General features: G+C 36.9%; 1 protein-coding gene across 7 annotated transcripts in view; it reads right to left on the bottom strand.

Annotated features, from left to right (window-relative positions):
* Window positions 1-23,205, bottom strand: part of st18 (ST18 C2H2C-type zinc finger transcription factor) — a 248,617-nt gene that overhangs the window by 62,800 nt on the left and 162,612 nt on the right. For all 7 annotated transcript variants that reach the window (XM_062980374.1, XM_062980376.1, XM_062980375.1 and 4 more), the window contains one exon: window positions 5,060-5,238. In XM_062980374.1, the coding sequence (XP_062836444.1) occupies window positions 5,060-5,238 (179 nt within the window). The remainder of the gene's footprint in view (window positions 1-5,059; window positions 5,239-23,205) is intronic.

Raw genomic sequence — 23,205 nt, 5'->3', positions numbered from 1 at the left:
TAATATGAATTCAGTTGTGATATAGATTCCTGCTCAAAGTACTATATAATTGTTTCACTATAGGATTTGTGTTGGACTTTTATGTGGCAACTAGGTCTACTGATTTCAGTGGGGACATTCTTCTGAAGTCTCTGCTTAGAGGTCTACAAATTCTACTGTGGCTCCAAAAGATACAAGAAGTCAGTGTATCATTTTCAGTGGTTATTCCTGTTAATCCTTAATCCTTTGTAATTATTTTAATGCAGTCCGCAAAATGTGAGGAAGGAGATATTACACTTTTCTGAATGTTTTGTTATCATTAGTACTATGGCTGAAATCCAATGGCTAGTCCCAACTAGAGCGATGGAATCAACTCCTAAGAGTATGTCAACATTTGAATAAATCCCATTGATTCAATTGGATGTAGGCTCTTATATTGAATCAAAATATTCACAATGATAATCAGACTCAATACTATACATCCATCTACTTCATACCCAGCTGTGCATTTCAGTAAGGAGTACGGAGAAAGGAACTGCTTTGCCAAAATGGCCAGTGAGAAAAATAAATTGACCTATTACTGTGAAGCTAAACAGCTTAAATAACAACAACAACAACAACAACAACAACAACAACAACAACAACAACAACAAATGTTGCCTAGGCTTGGGCCCTTTATCATTTTTTATTGTTGATAAAAATGTCATAATCCTCACTTTTTATCAGTCTTCATCCTTCTCCATAAATTAGATTCTAGCTTCTTTTTTAAAAAAACTAATGCTTTAGCTTATTTTTGATTATTAGAAGATCCACATTATAGGTGACATGTTCTCACTAGTTACTGTGTCTATAGAAGTATAGAATTCATAAAATCCAAAGTAGAATACAGTTTTTTTTTAAAAAAATAATAACATTTATAGTTTCTTAAAGCACTGCAAAGCAATATGTGTTCTATATTACGAAACTTTTTTAAACTTTGAAATCACATCAGAAAACAGCAGGCAGTGGAGACTACAGGGAAAAGGCCTCAAACGCTGAAAGACAAATGCTTTGTGTTTCATTTAATTTTTTGATGAACACTTCACCTCCCCCCAACAAGGACACTCCAAAATACATCTCCATCATCTTCTTTTCTGGTAATTATCTCCCTAAAATCAACACTGGCCTGCCAGGATCAAGTAAATATTACCATAGTAACTAAAAGCATTTTTGGATGCAGGGAAGAATTTAGCCACAACACTAGCCCCTTCAATAATGCTGATTATAGGGTGCATTCTTTTGTTGGGATGTATTCAACATAAACTGGACCATTCCACATTTTACTTCTCAGAGCAGAGAAAGAGAGAGAGAAACAACCTTATAATAAAATATAAGATGGGCCAGTTCTATGCAAAATCCATACTAGAACAACTCGATGTTTAAATAATAAATTAAATATAATCTAAAAATGCAAATGAAGTTTTGTCTCAGCAACAGTGAGCTATTAAGAGAAAGTGAAAAGGTTTATCATAATTTCAAAGTATTATCAACTACCAAAAACAAATAAAAAGCATTTTCAGTGAATATGTCCAATTCATTGAACTGTTCTCTCAATCCACTTAACTACCCACATGTGTACAATAATGATTTATAGACATTATACCTAATTATGCATATTTGGGCTATGGTGGAGTGCCTAACAAAAGCTCTAGAAAGCAACAATTACCTCTGTTGCTTAGCTACATAGTTTAAAATATTCCTATTAAGTGCAGATTATTGTGGAAGGGAGGAGGAGGACACAAATGCACATGTGCCACCACAATGCTTTTCACTTTACGACTGCCAAACTGTTAGCGTTTTGGGTCATTTCCAGTTACATAATTGTTTGGTTCAACTGTTTGTTATATGTTATAAGAAAATATTTATTATTTCTTTCTTATGCATTTTCTTCAGAAATTCAGGACCCACCCTCATTCCCAAAAGTGGCCCGTTTTAGAACAGTTTTGCTACATTTACTTTTGTTGTTTCCTGGCTTGAAACAATGGTACAACTTTATTTTTAGAATTCTAGACCTTACAGATTAATTCTAAATTGGCTTAAAGCAAAAGTTTGTGAAACTTTATGAGTATGATGAATAAAAAAACCATGGTACACATTGTTATATAATAGGTGTGTTCACAAAACGAAAAAAGTAAAGATTGATGTTTTGATTCTTTCTTGTGTGTTTGTTATCACTTATGAACCATGAATTAGATGATACAAAAGATTTTATAAGTAGAATCCATATACTACTCAGAGGTGCATCTTTCAGACTGTGTTTTTCCTCTGGAAGGTAATATTGTACCAAGAGTCTACTCAATTTACACAGTATATGTTGCTATTACATGTTGTACTGTTTTTTTCCTTTGCAGAAGGGGAAATAGTTAATTTTCTTTTAGGAATCTCATTTGCTTCTTTACAGCACCAGTTTCTACATGTTTAGAAATAAATTATTACAGTTTTTAAAATAATTTCCCCTTTCACTGCCCTCACAATACTATAATACTGTACAAAATCACCTTCAGGCTATATATATAGGCTGTCTATGAAACATACATGAATTTTCTGTTTAGATCTGGGTCCCATCTCCAAGACATCTCATTGTGTATGTATATGCAAATATAGGTATTCCAAAATCCAGGATGGGGGGATTCAAAATCCCAAACACTTCTGATCCTAACAGTTTTGGATAAGAGGTACTCAACCCTTACTATCTTCATCCCAGAAAAGCCATCTTTTCTCTCCTACTTCATGGCATGAGGGACTATGTCAACACACATTACATTACTACAATTTAAGAAAGAGACAGATTTAAAAACTGTGCTTTAGTTGCATCAGAGCTGTACCATTGGTTGTGCCTCTGACATTCTACCTGCTCTGCTCAATGTGATAAATGCCGGAGAAGAAGACTATCTGTACCTTATGACTCAGACAAAAAGAACTACAATTATTTATTTATTTATTGTGGGGGAGGGGGACAATGACACTGAGAGTCTCCATTTGGAATCTTTGGCAAATATGTGCCTGGTCAGAATTATTTACACAGGCAACATAGAAATGGGAGCTTTATTACCTTTAGACATATAGGCGTACACATGAAGGACTATCGGCTGAATAGATGTATAGTCATCAAACTCTATCACCAGTGATGTGAGCAGTGACATCATGGGGTGTGCACAGGAATGTTAGATTGCAATGGATGACACTGACACAAGGGGTCACACCAAGGCATCAGGAGGAGTGAGTCTTTGCTTTTCTGGTGGCTTCCATAGTCCTTGCCTGCCCTCTCACCAGGGCCAGTCTCCATAGCTTCAGCCTCCTTAACTAGCAGAATGTGATGGTTGGCATGGTCTCCCACAGGGATTTCACTGTCATCCCTACATCCAGCTTGCTTGGTGCCAAGAAAAGTACAGAGGAATATTGAGAAGAGGAAATCCTTCCTACTGGATGACTGAAGGGTTCACATACTCCAGGGAGGTGGTAAAAAGTGAGTGAGAAGATCTCAGGCAGCAGAGCCTCTGCTACAATTGAAAATACCTATGGATTCAGGGTAGACTCCCATCTTCCTGGCAGGCCTGTAGCCACAGGGAGGGAGGAGATTAAGGGTTCAAGCCTTCCTGAAATGTTTCAGGTTAAAAAAAACCCCTTGGTTTACTCATGAATTGGTTAACCAGTTAAAATTCACAAGTAAACCGGGGTTTTATTTTAATCTGAAACATTTTGGGGGAAGGCGGTTAAACCCTTAACCCTGCCCCCTCTGGCTACAAGCCTGCTTCCTGGGATACAGTACCCTTGTGCCATAATTCCTTCACAGCCATTTGCGTGGGGACATGGTTACAGATACAGACAATGCAACATGTAACCGCAGAGGCTAGAAATGTGAATATCTCCCCACTGCACAACGGAGTTGATTTTCCAGAGATGGCCACCCACTATTATTTCCTGGTGTCTGAAGTTGCTATAAACAGGCAAAATAGTTTAGGTAAATATTCTAAACACACCAGATCCTATTTGATCTTGAAAACTAAGCAAGACCAGCTCTGGTTAGTCCTTGGATGAGAGACCACCAATGAATTTCAGATGCTGTATACTATATTTCAGGTTCTGTATACTCTGGTTGTGGAGGAGGTCCATGGGGTAATTCCATGAGTTATCAACTGCATGTGATGACACTCCTGGTTTTTTGTCCCACAGGCAGTCTATATAGCTGAGAGTAAAGAGCTTCTCAATTCTTCATCTCTATTCTTTTTTGATGAAACTATTGAGCTCTCTCTATACAGTAGTATTAAAGAGTTAAACACAGCAAGAAGGAAAGATCAGGATTTCTATCATTCATTAAGGCCTCTCCTCTTAATTTGTCATCAGTGTGCAGAAGATATTCCACAATTATGAAATCCATCTAAATCCAATGAACATTTTTCCAATTCTAATTCAATGTTTCATGTCAACACTGAAGAAGGAGAACACATTTAAGTCACACGAGATAGAAATTCTGTGGTCAGTCAAAAGGTAGAAAATGGAACATCTATTCAACCTGTTTTGGGTGGAATTGGAGTTTTATAGATCCAGGGTTTCAGGTTCCGACATCTGCCCTGGCCTTGGATGCTCAGGTTTTAGTGACAGCCAGGAATACCTTGCTAATGCAGTAATAGTACCTGGTCCTGAACCAGACTTGGCCAGAGTGATACACGAGTTTAGCATGGAATTATTTGGCTACAGAGATCACATGACTCTATTGTTATAGCAAGTGCACTAACTACATGTCTAAATCAAAATATGGTCACTTACAAAGCCCTAACCTTGGCCTAGGCCATATATGAGAGCTTCCTATCTCAGCCTTCTTTGGTTTTAAGATCATTGAGAGAGCGGAGGGTTTCATTTTTTCTAGGTGCTTCTCCAGACACAATCACATGGACATTTACATTGCAGGAAGTCTCACTCATATTTATCGTATTCATTCAAAAATGATCCTTCCTCATAGGTAATAAAGTCATTTCCCATATCTCCTTTCCCCTTGAGAACATTAGATTTGAATTAATTTGGAGCCAATTGGTCTTGGTACCTGTTAGGACAATGTTGCTTTTGTCTTGCTGTTCTGTTTTCTCCTCATTCCCCCCCTTGCCTTCCAAACTGGGGCTGTAGTGACGAGGTTTCATTAACAGAGATTTCCTTTTGTTGACCGGAACACCCAAAATCTGTTCTTCAGCTTTTCTTTTCTTTGCCATGGAGCTTTTGTAGGCACTATATTTATGGGGGAAAAAATAAACAATGGGGGAGATGAATATGAAATATACTGCAACAATTTTGATTTTGTTTTCAAGAATAAAAAGATGACAAAAAACAAGGACTAATATGATTACAGTATTGAACCGCTGGATCTTTTGTTTTAGATATAGGAGCTGAAGAGCAAGGCACCATTGAACTTTATCGCACCATTTCTTTTTCATTGCTACTAAAAGTAAGGGTGGAAAAATGAAGAAGCTCTAAATCATCTCTAATCCTGTGTAAAACATATGTTAATCTAAGCTGCGTTCTGGACTAGACTACATCCACACAGGAAGGGATAATAAAAGATTTATAGTGCTTTGCTAATCCCTAGAAAGAGCTAATGTAGATATTGCAACACCAGTTACATGTGTCAACTTTGCTATGCTCTGATAGATGAGGTTAAAGGATGTCAGTTTGATGAGTGATTTCTGTTGTTTCTCATGCCTGAGACTTTGCGGGTAGATAAATGAATGAAACAAAAGAGGGCTGTTGTATGTTTTCCAGGCTGTATGGCCATGTTCCAGAAGTATTCTCTCCTGACGTTTCGCCCACATCTATGGCAGGCATCCTCAGAGGTTGTGAGGTATGGAGAAACTAAGCAAGGAAGGTTTATATATCTATGGAAAGTCCAGGGTGAGAGAAGAACTCTTATCAGTGGAGGCCAGTGTGAATGTTGTAGATAATCATCACCTTAATTAGCTTAATTAACTACAACATTCACACTGGCCTCCAACTGACAAGAGTTCTTCTCTCACGCTGGACTTCCCACAGATATATGAACCTTCCTTGCTTAGTTTCGCCATACCTCACAACCTCTGAGGATGCCTGCCATAGATGTGGGCAAAACATCAGGAGAGAATACTTCTGGAACATGCCATACAGCCCGGAAAATATACAACAGCCCTGTGATTCCGGTCATGAAAGCCTTTGACAACACATTGAAACAAAAGAGTTTTGGGTCCAAACTGCATTTGAGCTATAGTCTGAATTCAATGAATCTTGATTCTCTTCACACCAAAGTGCCTGCTTATGATAGAATTTTCAGCAGACAACCTCAGCACATGGAGGTCCCTAATGTGGGTGACAGTGGGGGGAATTTGCCAGGCAACATGACGAATCCATGGGGAAGTGCAGGAAACCGTCATCCCATGCCCCGCATCTCCGCCTTTCCCACCACATGGGGGAAAGAGTTGCCGCCAGGCTTCTTCCTGCGCTAGCCCCGTTGTGGGCTGTGAGAACATGTGTAGCTATCTGTGTTCTCAGGATTCCATCCTAGGACACTTCCAGGACTGAACCAGAACTCAATCTGATTAGGTGGTGAGATACAACATCCCTGTCCAGCCGCTATTTGTATCATTCCAGCAAAAGAAAATGACCACCTTGAAGGGTAATTTTTCTCTCTGTTGAATATCTTTTACTGTTAGGATATTTCTCCCAACATTTAAGTGAAAAATGCTTCCCTCCAATTGCCATCTATTAACTCTAACCATGACTTCTCCACCAACATAAAAGCAGGCACATGTTACCAAAATGTCTCATGTTTGCATTTATTTATTTTAATTTTCTTCTTAAATATTTTGCTGTATATTTGTTTATCATGAAGTTGTGTGGCACTTTAGACTATTCTTGAAGACTGCTATCATATGGAATTGACTACCCTGAAATAGTAGCTAAGTGCTGGAGTTTTTAAAGATGCTATTCTGTGATTCTACAATGATATCTCCTCTTAATGTTCGCTCCTCCACTTAACACACTTAGTGGTTTCAACTGCTTCTTCAAGGAGAGTTGGTTTGCAGACTCTACCCCATTCTGGCTGTTCTCTTGATGCAATTCAGAAATGCTCTTAGATTGTGAAAAGAATACTTCAAATACAGTCAAGACCAGTGTAGAATGGAAAAACTTAATTATGCCTCATGATCCTTGTTTCTGTACATGTGTGCGTGCATTTTTTATGAAACACAGACCAACATGGTGTATTTGTTGTCACGAAATTAGCTGTACAGTAAATCCATTTTCTCCCAGTGAGAATAGTGCACTGGAATTAGCATTTATTCTTCCATGACCACTGTGAAGATCTAAAAGTTAAACTTTTAAGCACTTGCTTAGTTGAAATGCCACATGATGAAAAATATTGACTTGTAGCTTTCTGCATTCATATAGACAGACTTATTTTCTGTACTAACTTTATTTAAATCCATAATACAGTATTGATTCTTTAAATGCTCTAGTATCTCCTCTGGATGAGTATATTCATGTTTTTTTAATCAATGTTTCTAATCATAGTGCCCAAGACATAATATGCCATAAGATATAAAATACACATCCACAAATTACAGAAAACAAATCTTCAAATTCTGTTCTGATTGTTGACCAAAATAAAGATTTGTTCTTTCATTCAAACTCTAATAAAAGGCAAACATTTTGGAGCCACATTAGTGACCGCTATGGCAGGTTTCTAAAAAATTAAGTATTTTCCCCCGCCAATAATATAAAATGAAGTTAGTTGAAGAAAAGGGGTTCTTGGATTCTATCAGGCATTATATCATTGGTCAGAGATGATCAGGAGACACCTCTCAACTGTGTTAGCTATATAAGGACATGTTCACTTTATGTGAAAATGGCATGCCCATTGCTGTAGGCTCATAAAAAGGTAGATTTAAGGGAGTTGCTGAAAGCACTAAATAGCTTCAGACATTTTTGGAACCTTCAGCATAGGTTCACACAATCGTTTGAAGAAGTCTGTCATCACCTGCTAAAAATTCTCTACTCTCTCACTTTTTTTTTAAAAAAAAGGAAAGCAATATTCATTGTCTGTTGTTCCCTTCCACGTATGCAATATGAATAATAGCATTTATATTATATCTGTCACAGATGAAAAACTGCATTTATGGATCAGTGTAATCCACTCATTGGTCGCTGGACCCCAGCTGCCCTAGGGAGCATCACAAATCTACATGATGTCCCTGGTTCCTAGATTTTGCATTTGGCTCATTGATCTAGCTAAAAGATTTGCAAAAATCCCTGTCTCCAGACAGCTCCTTGTTGGTTACACATATTATGAGGCTCAACAGCATAAATTAATCCTTCCAAGGTAACTTATGTGCACTAAACTGGCTCCAGTTCTGATTGTTTTGGATGGTAGCATATGACTAACTTAAGCTTTTTGCTTTTTTTCTTTAATCCGTTTTGGCAAGGCATCTTCTTGGCAATGCACCATTACAAATATGAAGGACATGAAAACAAACGTGAAGATTTACACTGCTGCAGAAGTTAAAGTACAATTGATGTGCATCTTAAATTGTAAATTCTCTTGATCTGTCACAATGCTGCACAAAGCGTGAGACCAGTATAATGGATCATTTCCAATCCCTCCATTTTAAATCATTGCAGTTCATATGGCATATTTATCTGCTACAGCAAGGTAAATGCAAAGCATATCAATAAATGTTAGCACAATGATTAAAATGGCTTATCAAGTTCCTGTCTTCATGTCACTTTTTTTTAAAAAAGAAAAATAATTTGTCAAATATTTTGCTCTGACAGATAAGTTCAAAACAACATACTGAATTCAGATTCTGTATATGTACAAGATGCATATATGCAAAATAACTCACAAAAGTGATGTAAAGTAAAAAGACAATATTTCACAGTTTTCAAAGTTCAGCTAATTTCACATCAGCTGTGCCCTTAGGTGGTTGCCCATGAAATTTAATATGAAATCTACTCATGTGAAGTTTGGGTGGGGTCATGTAAGGATTTCTGTGGACATCAGGACAAGAGCTTGGAAATAGTTTGTTTAAAAAACCCCAAATCATTTGTTACAATTATTTGTTAAGGAAAGAGAAACAAGCCCCTTCTATACTGCCAAATAATCCAGGTTATCAAAGCAGAAAATCAATATTATCTCATTTGAACTAGATTATCTTAGTCTACATTGTCATATAATCCACATCAAAGCAGATAATATGGATTTTATACAGTTGTATAGAAGGGCCCCCAGTTTGAGAGGTGGAAAACAATAATCATCCTTTGGGGCAGATACAGAGCTTTATGCCTCTGAGCCATTTTTTTCAGTGAAGTAGTGGGAGAAAAACCTAGTGAGGCCATATAATTGGGGAGCCATTCAAAAGCATCTTTTTGAAGAAGGGTTATGGCAAAGCACCTAGGGTGAAGGGCTGTAACAAAAGACACCAGATAGCAGGAGTTAAGAGAATTCAGTTGTCTATCCTTTCCCTGTTGTTGCCTATGTTTGAACCCTCACATCGAGAATCCTCATGGAAAACTTGAATATCAAAAGCCAATATTACTATGGACCTCATCCCATTTTGGGGGGGGGGGGGGAGCAGAGGAATTTTAAGCTTCTTTGCCATGAAAAATCTTTATTAGACCTGTATAATTTTAAACCCATTGCAACCATCCCATCTTACAAGGCGATGCTTCCCTTCATTCAACCAGTGTAATTATAAACCTCTTTGCCAAGATCCTCTCCTGCTAGGTTGTGCTTCCCTTCATTTGACCAGTGTAATTATAAACCTTTTTGCCATGATCCCATCCTGCCAGACTATCCTTCTCTCCATTAACTAGCATTATATTGGAAAGCTAGAAAGAGCCCAATTTTGAGCCTAGTGGTGAGGAATGGCCATTCCTCTATGTCACTGAAATAATTCAACATGGGCAAATCTGTCAGATCCCATCACATGTGTTTTTTTGTCATTAGTGATGGTTCTGGCACATGCCAGAGTCTCAGAGCACGATTATTCAATTGTGGTCTAAGCTCCCTCCTTTCAGTACGTTTCATCTCCATTTCTAGGATGAAAGGCAACTGATGACAGTCTGGATTAAGAATTATGTGCAAGGTTTTTGGATGAATGGAACTATGCACTTTATATGTTTTAAGTTGTGTATATTGTTCCATGTGTATTAATGCTTAATGTAAATCATTTTTAACTGTTTTTGTTTTTACTGTATAGTTGTTTTTATTGGCATTGAATTTTTACCAGAACTGTTAGCTGCCTTGAGTCCCTTCGGGTGAGAAAGGTGGGATAGAAATTACGTAAATAAATAAATAAATAGGCAAACATCATGTGATGGGCTCTATGTCTCTTAGTCCTTGAAACAGAGATGAATGTTCCATGTGATGAGGTCCCAGGTTAAAACAATCTGGGAGATATATTCCAAAAATTAACTTTTTCAAACTCTAGGGATTTTTTTAAATTCTCTTATTTGGAAACTAACAAAATGGGCAGAAAAATAAGAAGACAAAGGTGACCAATGCAGCATACAAATCAGACTGAAGGGGTGAAGGTAAATAAATAACTGACAACTCAATACACTTTCTTCTTTGAAGCTTCACAGCGGTGAAAATATGTCTGCATGTTAGAAAAAGAAATAAAACTACAAACAAGAACCTAAGTTTTCTCCATATGTCAGGTTTGTATAGTTCTACTTTGTTGTTTTTAGTATCATTACTTATACTATTATTAATATTAGCTGTTTTGCTTGCCTAGATTGCTTATATGGGCCAATTTTCCAACTTCAAAGCACATCAAAACAATTTAGGCAGCCCTCTTGATCTCATAAAGCCTTCAAAGTGCCTGTGGAGTGGTATGAATTGTATACTGTTGCACTACAAAAACAGAGGATAAAAACAATGAACAAAAATGCATGTCATCAGGCATGTGTTATATTGAAATCCAGCATGATCATCTGATATATATTCACCGTAATATAATTATGTGCATGAGGTAATTTTTATCTTTTTAAAAATGTAGCTTCAAATATATCAGATGCAGGGCTAAATACAACACCACTCTCAACTGGAACAGACCAGCTGCAGTGAATGGAAATTGTTTATCACACCTTAACTTCTATTGCTATAAATTGACCCTTGTAAAATGAGTGTTGGATTGCACAATTACAGCACATAGATATCTTTTTAACTACCATGGTTCTATCCCATGGAACACAATAAAACAGACCTATCTGTCTAAAATTTGGAAAACATAGGCCCTTCAGAGGTGACTATCAAACTTCCAAATCTAAAGGATATGCATTAAGGAGCCTCCAAGGCTGTGTTGATTTTTTTGTTTCCTATTGAAAATGAATGGAAGAGGTAAGTATTTGGTTTCAAACTGAATTGAATAAGGCCTAACTCAATTACTGTTTAATCAGCATCACATCCAAATACTGAATTATCCTTAGTTTGGGGAAAACTGAGTAAAACAAAAATGTTTGTATAGTAACCAATGTATCTGCAAAGGATACATTCTAAGACTCCCTCTTCACCAGATACCTAAATCATGGATAATAGTGAACACTTTACTTTGAGTATACTTGTACTAGAAGAAATATGTAGGATCTTTTTGAAAGCAGACTTTCTTTTTGGAATATGGGTAGGAAAAACCATGAATATCAAATCTGTGAATAAGGAGGCAATACTGTACTAGGAAGGGGAAGAGGTAGTGTGGTGTAGCGGTATGGACATTGCACTACAACTCTGGATAGAGGGATTTGACTCTCCATTCAGCCATGGGAACCCAATGGGAGACCTTGGACAAGTCATTCTCTCTCAGTCTCAGAGGAAGTTGAGCCACAAATCCCTCTCTAAAACAAATCTTGCAAAAAACAGGGGTCATTGTAAGTCAGAAACTACTTGAAGATAAGTATCAAAAAGGAAAGAAGTGTGGGAAGGCTATATGAATGTGTGTATGAAAAGTATGCAATCTTTAAGCTGAAAAACATAAAATGCATCTACTTGGAGCAGCCTTCATCTACTTTTGTACTGATATTATTTCATATTAATTCTTCTTTATACAGTGGCACAATAGTCAGGACTGGGCCTCATTGACAAGCACTTTTATTCTTCTGGAAACTCTTTTTTTATTGTGTCAGAAGCGAATTGAGAATATACTGCAAGTTGCTTCTGGTGTGAGAATTGGCCATCTACAGAGATATTGCCCAGGGGACCTCCGGATGTGTTACCATCCTTTGGGAGGCTTCTCTCATGTCCCTGCATGGAAGCTGGTGCTGATAGATGGGAGCTCACCCCATCTCATGGATTTGAACCACCAATCTTCAAATCTTCAAGTCAGCAGTTCAGTCGGCACAAGGGTTTAACCCATCGTGCCATTGCGGCTCCCTTTGGAAACTGGTAAGTTGTAGTAAAATTGGTCCGTGATAATGGAGAATAATATATATCATACATAGTAACATGTTTGGAATGTAAAACCATACTTTTGTGATTAAGGCCCATAATCTAAATGTCCGTTTTTCAAGGTGCTTTGTTATTTAAATTACCTCTGTGAAGGCAATCTCTTTTTCCATTGTAATAATGTCTTCATTTTAAACTAGCATCTCCATGCAACTGATGCTTTGATTAAACATTTTCAGATAGTTCTCATTACATTGATCATTACAAGTTCATTGGTTAAACTGAGAACCCTTACCATGTTTGTATGTTGAGGGGAAGAGAGATCTCATTTAGCTTTACTTTGTATTTGAATCTATAAAAAATTGATTTTCAAAAGCAATTGAACAACACTTGTTTTCAGGTAGAACCTGTATCCCAGAGGTATACAATGAAAATGAAGTAAATTTACTCAAGCATTTTAAGCCATTAAAAAAAGGATTCATAAAAAGCTTCAATCATTTTGGTTTCTGCTCTTTTTAGTCCATTATGGCCTCACCTACATTGCCATTTAAGGCAGTTTGAAACTGCATTATTTGGTTAGTATAGACTCATACAATGCAGTTCAATACAGTTAAACTGCATTATATGAGTCTACACTGACCTTTTAATGGAGTTTGAAATGGCATTCTATGGCAGTGTAGATAAGAGTGATAAATAGCATCCAGTTTCAGTGACAGAATCCCAAAGATCTTAGCATGCAATACAGTGGTTGAGTTTGAGGCAAAAGTGGTATTGTCCCCTATGTAAAAGCCATTTGGCATCAAGGAATCAAGTTGCAAATCCAGATATTGATCTCTTTTTAAGTATGGCTGAACTAGGAGGTTTCTCTATTGGAAATATGGCCAGTAAATGGAATGGCAGCGTCCCTTAGAATTAAAGTACAGTAGAGTCTCACTTATCCAAGCTAAACGGGCCGGCAGAAACTTGGATAAGCAAATATCTTGGATAATAAGGAGGGATTAAGGAAAAGCCTATTAAACATCAAATTAGGTTATGATTTTACAAATTAAGCACCAAAACATTATGTTATACAACAAATTTGACAGAAAAAGTAGTTCAATACGCAGTAATGTTATGCTGTAATTACTGTATTTACGAATTTAGCACCAAAATATCACGCTATATTGAAAACATTGACTACAAAAATGGCTTGGATTATCCAGAGGCTTGGATAAGCGAGGCTTGGATTAGTGAGACTCTACTGTAGTTTGCAATTGATAGTTCCAACTTTTTATGGTATCTGAATCTTGTGCAAATGTCAGTAGTAGCTTTCTCCTACATAATGCATGTTGATGACATTCAGTCACATAATTGACATTGGTTGAATTGCAAATCCTATTTTGGTTTTGAATAGATTTTGCCAGTGCTATTGCTCTTTAAAAGTTGTTTCATATAGATTTGCAGAAGTGATGCCCAGCTTGGACTCACATTGATGCTATCTAGGATTTTTAGTTAGCATTTTCATTTTCACTTTCATCAGCAGCTTCTTTAGAGTAGTTGGCTGAGAGAAAACAATAATAGGAGGCTTATTAATAGCTTTAGCAATATGTTATGAATTAGCTATGAAGGGGAAGTTTACTTTGATTGCCAAGTGGCAACAGCAAAATGATGGGTAGAAATCAACCAGAAAAGGAACATGACTGTTTCCATTTTTACTGCCTCTTTTTTTGTACAAGAGGCATTCTCTAGGAAATACAGCAGCTGGATGGATGTTGTGTTCAGTGATAAGAGGTGGATATAGTATTTTACTTCTTGGCTTCATTGTTGACAGCCAACATCAATATTGCATCCACTGGGGTCTCTCTCTCTCTCTCTCTCTCTCTCTCTCTCTCTCTCTCTCTCTCTCTCTCTCTCTCTCATTATATGTCTATATGTGTTTGTGTGAATAGGTAGTGTGTGAGAACAAAAACACCAATTCCTTTAAAACTGAATAATAAACAAAATCTATGTTTAGAAGTTCTTCAAGCTTAACCACTTAAAATGCCCTGTGAAAGAGACTTCCATGGAAAGCAATGATATTTGTTTCTGTGTTATCATGCTAGCATATGCAAATAATAAAAAAGTTCTCCATGAGATACAGGCACATGCATTTGCAAAGATACGTCAAGCTGTAGTTTGTCAAACAGTAAGCCTATAATTTAGCATCTCTATTACTCATCTCATAAATTCAACCACTAATAGTTTTGTTGCTATTTATCAATGGTCTGCTTGTTGTCATGGACCACTGGTTCAGCTGTCAAGGTTATTGGAGAATTTGAGACTCATAAAAAGGATGAAGTGTTGTGGATTTTTTTAATGAGTTAGGACATTGTATCATTTCATTTACTCACCATGAACAGGCTTGATGAAATAGGAGACAAAAAGTAAACTTTTGAAAAATTTAAGACATTTATAATGGATGCTACAAAGAACTGCAAGGCCATATAAAATTAATAGATTGAGATTTTAAAGATTTGTTTTTTTTCTAATAAATGAATCCTTGCAGCATTGTGAGAAAGCTCTTTTCCCAGTGCAAAATTACACATGACATTATGACATTATTGAGGAATAAGGGCAATATCTTCAATCCAGTTGCTTAGGATCAATATGTTAGACTGAAATTCTTTTGAATTACACAGATTTTAATATAATTTACTTTGCTAGAAATATGTACATATATGTTATGATATAAATGTATTGACATAATGCAGAGCTAGTTTGAATTAGATGCAAGAAACCATTGTATGGCATCAAACCAATGGTCTAGCTAGCCAAGTGCCACCTACATCACTTGGTAGAAACCCATTACATCTTCCATCAAAGTCTTTCCTAGTTTTTCTAACATGTTTGACTTAGGACGTTATGCACAAACAATCTATGTCTGATTACTGAGTAACAGTCCATGCTTGAAACCACAGGGCCTATGAGTACTTCATAACTCTGGATCTCAAGGACCTTAAGAATTACATACCAGTGTCTAGCCTTCTTTTCTTTCTTTCTTTCTTTCTTTTGGCAAGGTGATTGAGAAGGCAGTTGCCACCCAACTCCAGGTAGTTTTCTATGACATACACTACCTTGACCCATTTCAAACCGGCTTCGGTTTCAGAGCAGGATATGTAGTGGAGACTGCTATGGTCATCTTAGTGAATGATCTCCATCTTAAAACTGACAGGGGGTGCAAGTCTCTGTTGGTGCTTCTAGACTTGTCAGCAGCTTTCAGTACCATTGACCATGGTATCCTTCAGGAAAGCCTGGGAACTTGGAGGCACTGTACTGTAGTGGTTACTAGTATGTATCTCTCTCCCTCCATCATGCCACCACTATCTCTCTACATCAGTGGTTCTCAACCTGTGGGTCCCTAGTTGTTTTGTCCTACAACTCCCAGAAATCTCAGCCAGTTTACCAAATGTGAGGATTTCTGGGAGTTGAAGGCCAAAACATCTGGAGAGCCACAGGTTGAGAACCATTGGTCTACATTAATGGTTTCCAATTTTTGGTCCTTCAGGTGTCTGAGACTTCTACTCCCAGAAGCCACAGCCAATTTGGCCAACTGTCAGGAATTCTTGGCATATCTATACATATACATGTGCGCACACATAGAGTACAATTGACACTATCCCCATGAATACCAAAAATCTCAGGTAATAGTAAACCCCATTTCTAACTATAATTGGGCTGGAAGCATGCAATGGAATCAAACTGGAGAAGCCACGGAGGCCCAGAAACACTTCCAAGGGAGAAAATTTTTGGAACATGGGTAAGTTAAACTATGGATATCGAATCTGTGGTTAAAGGATATGTATGTGTATCATATGAGATGAGGCAACATGGGAACATACCATCATATCTCTCTTTAAAAAAAACCACCTAAAATTCCTTAAAAATTAGCATGACACCCTAGAAACATCATACATTTTCTCTTGTCTCAAGGTACTTGTGAATTATATGTCATATGATTACACAGGTCAAAGTTGTAAATAAATAAATGCAGGCAATAGGAATGAAAAGAATATTCAAAAATAGCCCCTCCCCAAAAGGACAAAAATGTTTCTTGAGTATTAGAAACCCTGATGGGATTAATACCGGGCTGCTAAGAAAGTTCAGATTCAACTTTTATGTGCAGAAAACAGCATTTTCTGTACAGGAAATACCATTTTCTGTGAACTCATGTGCAAATTGTGAGCAGAATAAATCCCCAAGTACACCATTTTCTGTACAAAAGCTCACAGTGGGAACATTTGCTAACATAAACTGCAGTTTCTTCTGACAATAAATTAGCAAAGAGTAAGTAATTACTATATTTCATCAATTCTAAGATGCACCTTTACCCTCATGTAAACATCTTGAAAAATGGAGTGCCTCTTAGAATCACAAGTACTATATATATATATATATATATATATATATATATATATATATATATAGAGAGAGAGAGAGAGAGAGAGAGAGAGAGAGAGAGAGAGAGAGAGGGAGGGACTTTTTGTTGATTGTGGTACAGAAATGAGTGTGAGTCTTAAAGTAAGTGGCATCTTAGAATTGATGCAATATGGTATATGCCAAACAAATCACCCACCCAGAGATATTTATATGCTAGACATATATGGCTCCTATAAACTATACTTATCCATCTGAAATTTTGCCAGTCTCTTACTTATTGCTACCTCTAGACTTTCTGTCATTTTCAGAACAATGGTCCACAAGGAATGTAGGGAGATGCCCATCCTTTTTTTTTCTTTTTTTTTTTTTTGGATATCCAGAAAATGTGAGGGTTGCACAAAAGTTCCAGCACCCATTTATCTGAAACTTGGCAGTCTTGATTCCCTCAGAAGAGATAAATAGGACTGAATAATATTTCCAATTTTGCCAAGAAATAAAAGTAGCATTGACAGTTCTATTTTCAAAGGAATCAAACATTTCAAGGCAGCAAGCAGAAAAAAATGGAGGCAAAATTTGGAAGAGACCTTATCTTTATCCATCCTATTCTGTCAAAACAGTTCAGACAGGCACTAGTGCAGTCTCCCATGCTAGTTAAAAAGAGATATGCATTTTCAAATTTTCAAATTTTACTTCAGACCCAGAGATTCTTTTAAATTAGTCTTTTCAAAGCAGTGTACTCCAAATTGGGCTATTTGCTGAATCTCTGAATTAGGGTCACAATAAAATCTGGCTGATGTAGCATATTCAAGAGGATGAAATAATTTGCTCTATGAGTTCCATTATTTTAGATGTGCTTTTGTTTGAATAGCAATGTGCAAGTGGAACAGCCCTGGCTTAATGGAAGAGTAAACTTTCAGGCTGAAGTAGAATTCAGTCATAGAACCTCTGGTAGGAATTTAAGTGACTATGCTGGTATTGGTATGACCAAGCAGGTGAGAAGCAGGGTACAGAAAATATTTATGGGAATGTCTTAAAATTAATACATGTTATGTTCATTGTGTTATAAAGCTGCAAACACAAATGATATATTGATTGTAATCTACTTCAAGTAAATTCAGCAATCCCGTGCATAACTACTTGCTGGTTCCACTAAACTTCTGGGCAGCCAGAATTGGACAGACAGGATTGAACTATAGCAAGCTAGATGTTATGTATTTCTTTATATAACAATATCTGAAATCCTGACACCTGTTCTGTTTACATCTAATGTTACATACAAAGTGTTTATCTGCAGGCTTATCAAGCTAAAATAATTGCAAGTTTGGTAATAGCTACATTATTTGTGCCATTTTATAAGTAGTCATTAATCATATGAAATGGTTATATCATAAAAAGGCATAACACAGAAAATTAAGAAGTATTAATTAGCAAAGTCAGGGTCAATCTATGAAGAAGGACGCTTTAATAACTTAATATCACTATTCTATTTAGATATGTGATAAAGTGAACCATGAAAATGTGTACTCTGTTCCAGGAAGAAAAAGGAAAGAAAAGCGGATCAGCCATTTTTTTCAGGAGATGGTAATTCTCTGAATTATTGGCAGCAGAAGCAATCTCTTTTCCTCATTTTTGTCACTTTCATTGGCTGCCACGCATACCCACCATTTCCCACTACAGTTGCCAGTTCATGAGCATCCTTGGACTTGAGATCTAAGGACAGAGTCTTTTTTTTAAAAAAGGATGTTATTGGGATTTTAAACTATGATTATAAATAAACAAGAAAGAGGGAAAAATAAGAAGGGAAAAGAGGGATGGAAATAGAAATGGGAAATCATATGTGCTTAAAAAGACAGAGAGAAAGAGGGAGAAGACAAATGTATTCAGGAAAATTGGGAAGGAGAGAAAGGAAATGTGAGGGAGGGTGACAAGATGTGCAATTAAAAGACTGAAGGAGAAAAGGGAGAAGAGAGAGAGAAGGCAAGGTTATTAGCAATGAGTATTGGTCAAGGGAACAGAGAAGGGGAAATAGAATGAAGCAATATGTGAAGAAGAGAAAATGTTTTGCCAGGAGCTTTGGGAGGAAGGCTACAGTAAACGGGAAGAAGAGGAATAGATGTACTAAGCAATTAAAGAGAAAATGAATATAGGTAGAAGCTGTTGGATGAGATGAAAAGGAAAAAGAGGAAGGCATTTTACCATGACTTGGGAAATGACCCTCCTCTCTCTCTCTCTTTCTCTCTTCTTCCTATTTCTATTTTTCAACCATTTCCTCCTTTTTTTACCCATTTTTAAAAAATTATACAGTTAATGAAAGATGGGTGCAGGGGAGAGCTGGCCTCTTAGATACCTGATGACCTGAACTGAATATGCCACAAAACTGAATTTAGGATCCTTGGTCCTGCATGCAAGGCATATGCTATACCACTGATCCTTTCAATTATCCTACTAGATTAGGACAGGAAGGCAGAAATAATGCAGGGATTCAGCAATTCAGAGAAATATTTGCACATGGTCAGAAATTCAAAAATTATTATTATTTTATTTACTAACCAATATTTGTAGCTATCGACTTACCACTATATTTACAACAGATAAATGCTTTTTAATTGATATGGATTATTCTTGATTAACCTTTAACAAACAAGGCATTTGGAAGAGGGAATGAACTGTACATGTTGCTGGGAGTGGAAAGAAAACAGTGGTGCTGATGAGTAGCAAATGAAGAGATTGCAAAACAAAATGCCACGCTTTAAAACAGCATTCTCCCAACCTGGCAGTTCACTGACATGATGGACCACCATCATTTTCAGGCAACAATCATATTATGGGTTTTGTAGTCCATGGGGGAGAAAATTCCAGGTTGGTAGGAGGCTATTTGAAAAGACCCCAAATACATATTTGAAGGAGCTAATAACACAATTTGCACACTCAAGTTCAAGAGAGACAGCCTCCATGCCATTCTATAAATCTCATGTTCTTCCCAACAGCAACACGTGTATTGACCTGTTAATTAACAATACCATAACTAACAAAACCATTTTAGTTGTCAAAGTAATTATTGTAGTGATTTGCTTTCCTAATGATTAACATCATTAAATTACCTTTCAGATCTAATGTTCCATGCTCTGTTATGAAACTGATTCTTTTTTCAGTATTGACATCTATTTTATTTATTTCTTGAGTTAGCTTTTTCCTCAGGTGGGATACTGAGTCTTCTATTTTGCCTGTGGTCTTCTCTTGGTAACTTCTTTTATCAGGATAATAGAATAGTATCACAAAGTACAATTGGAAAAAAATGGAAGAAGGGATGGACAGCAAGGTTTGAATGTTGTCCTCATCGCAATAACAATTAAAGTTCTGACGAGGAGTTCAGTTTCATTTAAATTTGTGTGACATCAGGGAAAGCGCACTGACCAAATAAAGATTAAAGGAATACGCAGAAAGGTTTGGATGGCAATGAAGATAAAAGGGGAATCAGGACCAATGAACACTAATATTAGGGTAAAATAGCATGAAGGTTATTAAAGTGTACAAATATACTAATGAAAGGCTTAGCAAAGAAGAAAGGGAAATAGTGCTGAGATGACGATATACATACTGATTTAAAAGAAAATATGATGCAACTGGAATCAGATTGGTTTTTCAATATCAAAGGATGATTCTTTTTTAAAAAAATAATAAAATAACATGGAGAATAGAGGTGTAGGTGCAGCCTTGTTGGGGAAAGATGATTTATTAGTCTTTCTAAGAGGAGGCTGGGGAGGAATGGGTAATGCTGGCAAACTGTTATGCTTTGAGACCAGAGATGTTTCAGACAGTAAACTAATGTTATGGACCACCTGACCAAAAGGAACGATTGGACTGTGAAATGACTGAGGAAATAAAAAAAGGAGCCTGTAAAAAGCCTAGAATGATAGGAAGTTAGTAATAACCCAGTAGAAGGCATGCAGTATAATGAAATCTATGCGTGCCTTGAACTCACAGTGAAACATGAGGATGGAAACCAAAACACTCTGGTTGATTAAGAAACACATACAGTTTGCAAGGAAACTGAAGGTATTTTAGAAACTGCACACATACTCTCTCTCTCTTTTTAATAAACTAGATTTAAAAATTATAATGAATATTTTTGCTCATGCTTATGATATTTCTTATCCAAGGTCAAGAATCAGTAATTATTTGGGGAAGTATAATTTCAAACAAGGCTAGTAATTACTAGTTCATGCATTTCTTCTTTCTCTTGCTCTCCCCCCCCCCCCCCCCAAAATCTCTGGTCTCTGGTATTTACCACGAAAACAGGGGAAGGGTAAACAACTCATTATTAAAATGCTAAAGAAAACCAGATAAACTTTTATCTAGTGGGCAATTTGGTAATAGTTTGACACTGTTTCTGGCCCGTGTCTGCTTATTTTAAATTACAACAAACAAAAGCAAAAAGATATGCTGTTGCCTTGGCAATCTCTGTTATGAAATTTAGCTTCAACATTATTGATTTTATTCATTTAGCTATTTATCTAGGCAAACAAATCAAGATTATTTCCACTCTCAGATATAAGATTTTACTTCATGTTTTGAACTAAACTAAAGCTGCATTTGCCCAAACTTCCCATGTGCTTGTACTAGTTGTGTGTATGAATAGAGCTTTTATGTCCAAGGGTATAGCATTTGGTGAACCATGTCTATCAATTACAACACTGGAGTTGTCAAACTATAAAGAATACCAGGCTCTGAAAGTAATTGGTGCAACATTAACTCTTGCTGTGGAGAGCTGGCCATTCTTTCAGGTGCAAGAGCAATGGCAGTGAATACTGAAGATGGGGTGTTGCATAGTTTCCATGCTGTATAGCCATGTTCTAGTAACATTTTCTCCTGGTCTGTGGCTGGCATCTTCACAGGATCTGATGGAGGTAAAGCAATCAGATCCTCTGAAGATGCCAATCTCAGATGAAGCTGAAACGTCAGGAGAAAATGCTGCTAGAACACGGTCATGCAGCCCAGAAACCACACAACACCCCAGTGATTCTGACTGTGAAAGCCTTCAACAATACTGAAGATCTCACTGAATTCCAGTGTGATCCTGCAGAGTTTCCATGTGTTGTCAGTGTTGTTGTATCATGCCCATTTGCAGAGTCATCTTAGGGTTTTTCCACATTGGCCCAAAAAGCCTGAATTTGCCCATTAGTCACTACTGGATAACTACATGACATCCAAGAACATCTTATCCTTAATGCAAAGTAAATTGGGTTGAACTGCTAACAAAGCTCAGGGAATGCTCCAGAGCTTCAGCAAAACTTTAAAGCAGTCCTGTGCTTGGGCAGAATTTGGACAGAAGACCAGCTCTGATACAAATTTGGACACCAGACCAGCGCCACATAGGCTGGTCCCACCATCCTCTTTTCTCCGAAAATGGGTTGAGTTCATGTTGCAATTGCAGTGGTTATCATGACTGGGAAGAATATGTAGTATATACTATTACACAATGTAAACTATGACAGATTTGAGCAGAAGGAAGTATCAGAAAAGTGCACTGCCAATTTACCAGGATGAGGCTATTAGAATTACTAGACATTAAAAAGGCTGGAGCCCTGCTGTTAAGATGTTGCTAATTAAAGAGGGGTCTAAAACATGGAGGGGAAGAAACAAAGGAGGATCCTAAAAACCCACAGGCCTATAAAGTTTATTACACTAATGGTTTACATTTATAACTTGTTTAATTAATGGTGATGTGAATGGTTGACATACAAAATGGAGTAATGAGGATAGGTGATATTTTTAGCATAAATAATTTATTAGAGCTCTGAATGGCATACTATGTAGAAGAACCTCATTATTCCTATTATAAATTTCAGTGCAATATACTGGTGTAATTTCAATACAAAATCTCTAAGAAACTTTAATACTTATCTCAGTTTAAAAACAGACTCGTTTTATCACATGAGCTATTAGTTTAAGGTGTTCCACAGACAGAGAACAGAACAGCTATGGATAATGGCATTGCCCATTTTAATTGCCTGGTCTAATACAAAATTTCCCAGTTCATAATGTTTGCTTTGCTTGTGACTCATGTAATATTTCCCCACAAAATTCTTCCCTAACTTGTATTGAAACAGAACACTTCCAAGCACTTTTAATACAGCAATGGCAGAATCCCAGACGACAAGGGTTTGGAGAAATGCAACTTCCCAAGGCAACTAAATCATTAGAAGGAGCATCAGATGCTCCCTCTGAAAAGAATGGGACTCATTGCTGTTCCTTGTGATGAGGATGGTGCTGTTACAGCATCCTAAGGGTCAAAGAAGATGCATCTAGTGAGACATCTCTGACCCCATTTACACTTCCATATAATCCAGATTCAGAATGCAGATTAACTATACTAAACTAGATTATATGGCAGT

The sequence above is a fragment of the Anolis carolinensis genome, chromosome 4, assembly GCF_035594765.1.
Source record: "Anolis carolinensis isolate JA03-04 chromosome 4, rAnoCar3.1.pri, whole genome shotgun sequence".
Lineage (NCBI taxonomy): Eukaryota > Metazoa > Chordata > Lepidosauria > Squamata > Dactyloidae > Anolis > Anolis carolinensis.
Note: the sequence above shows the minus strand (reverse complement) of the source record. Positions and strands in the feature narration are given on the sequence as shown.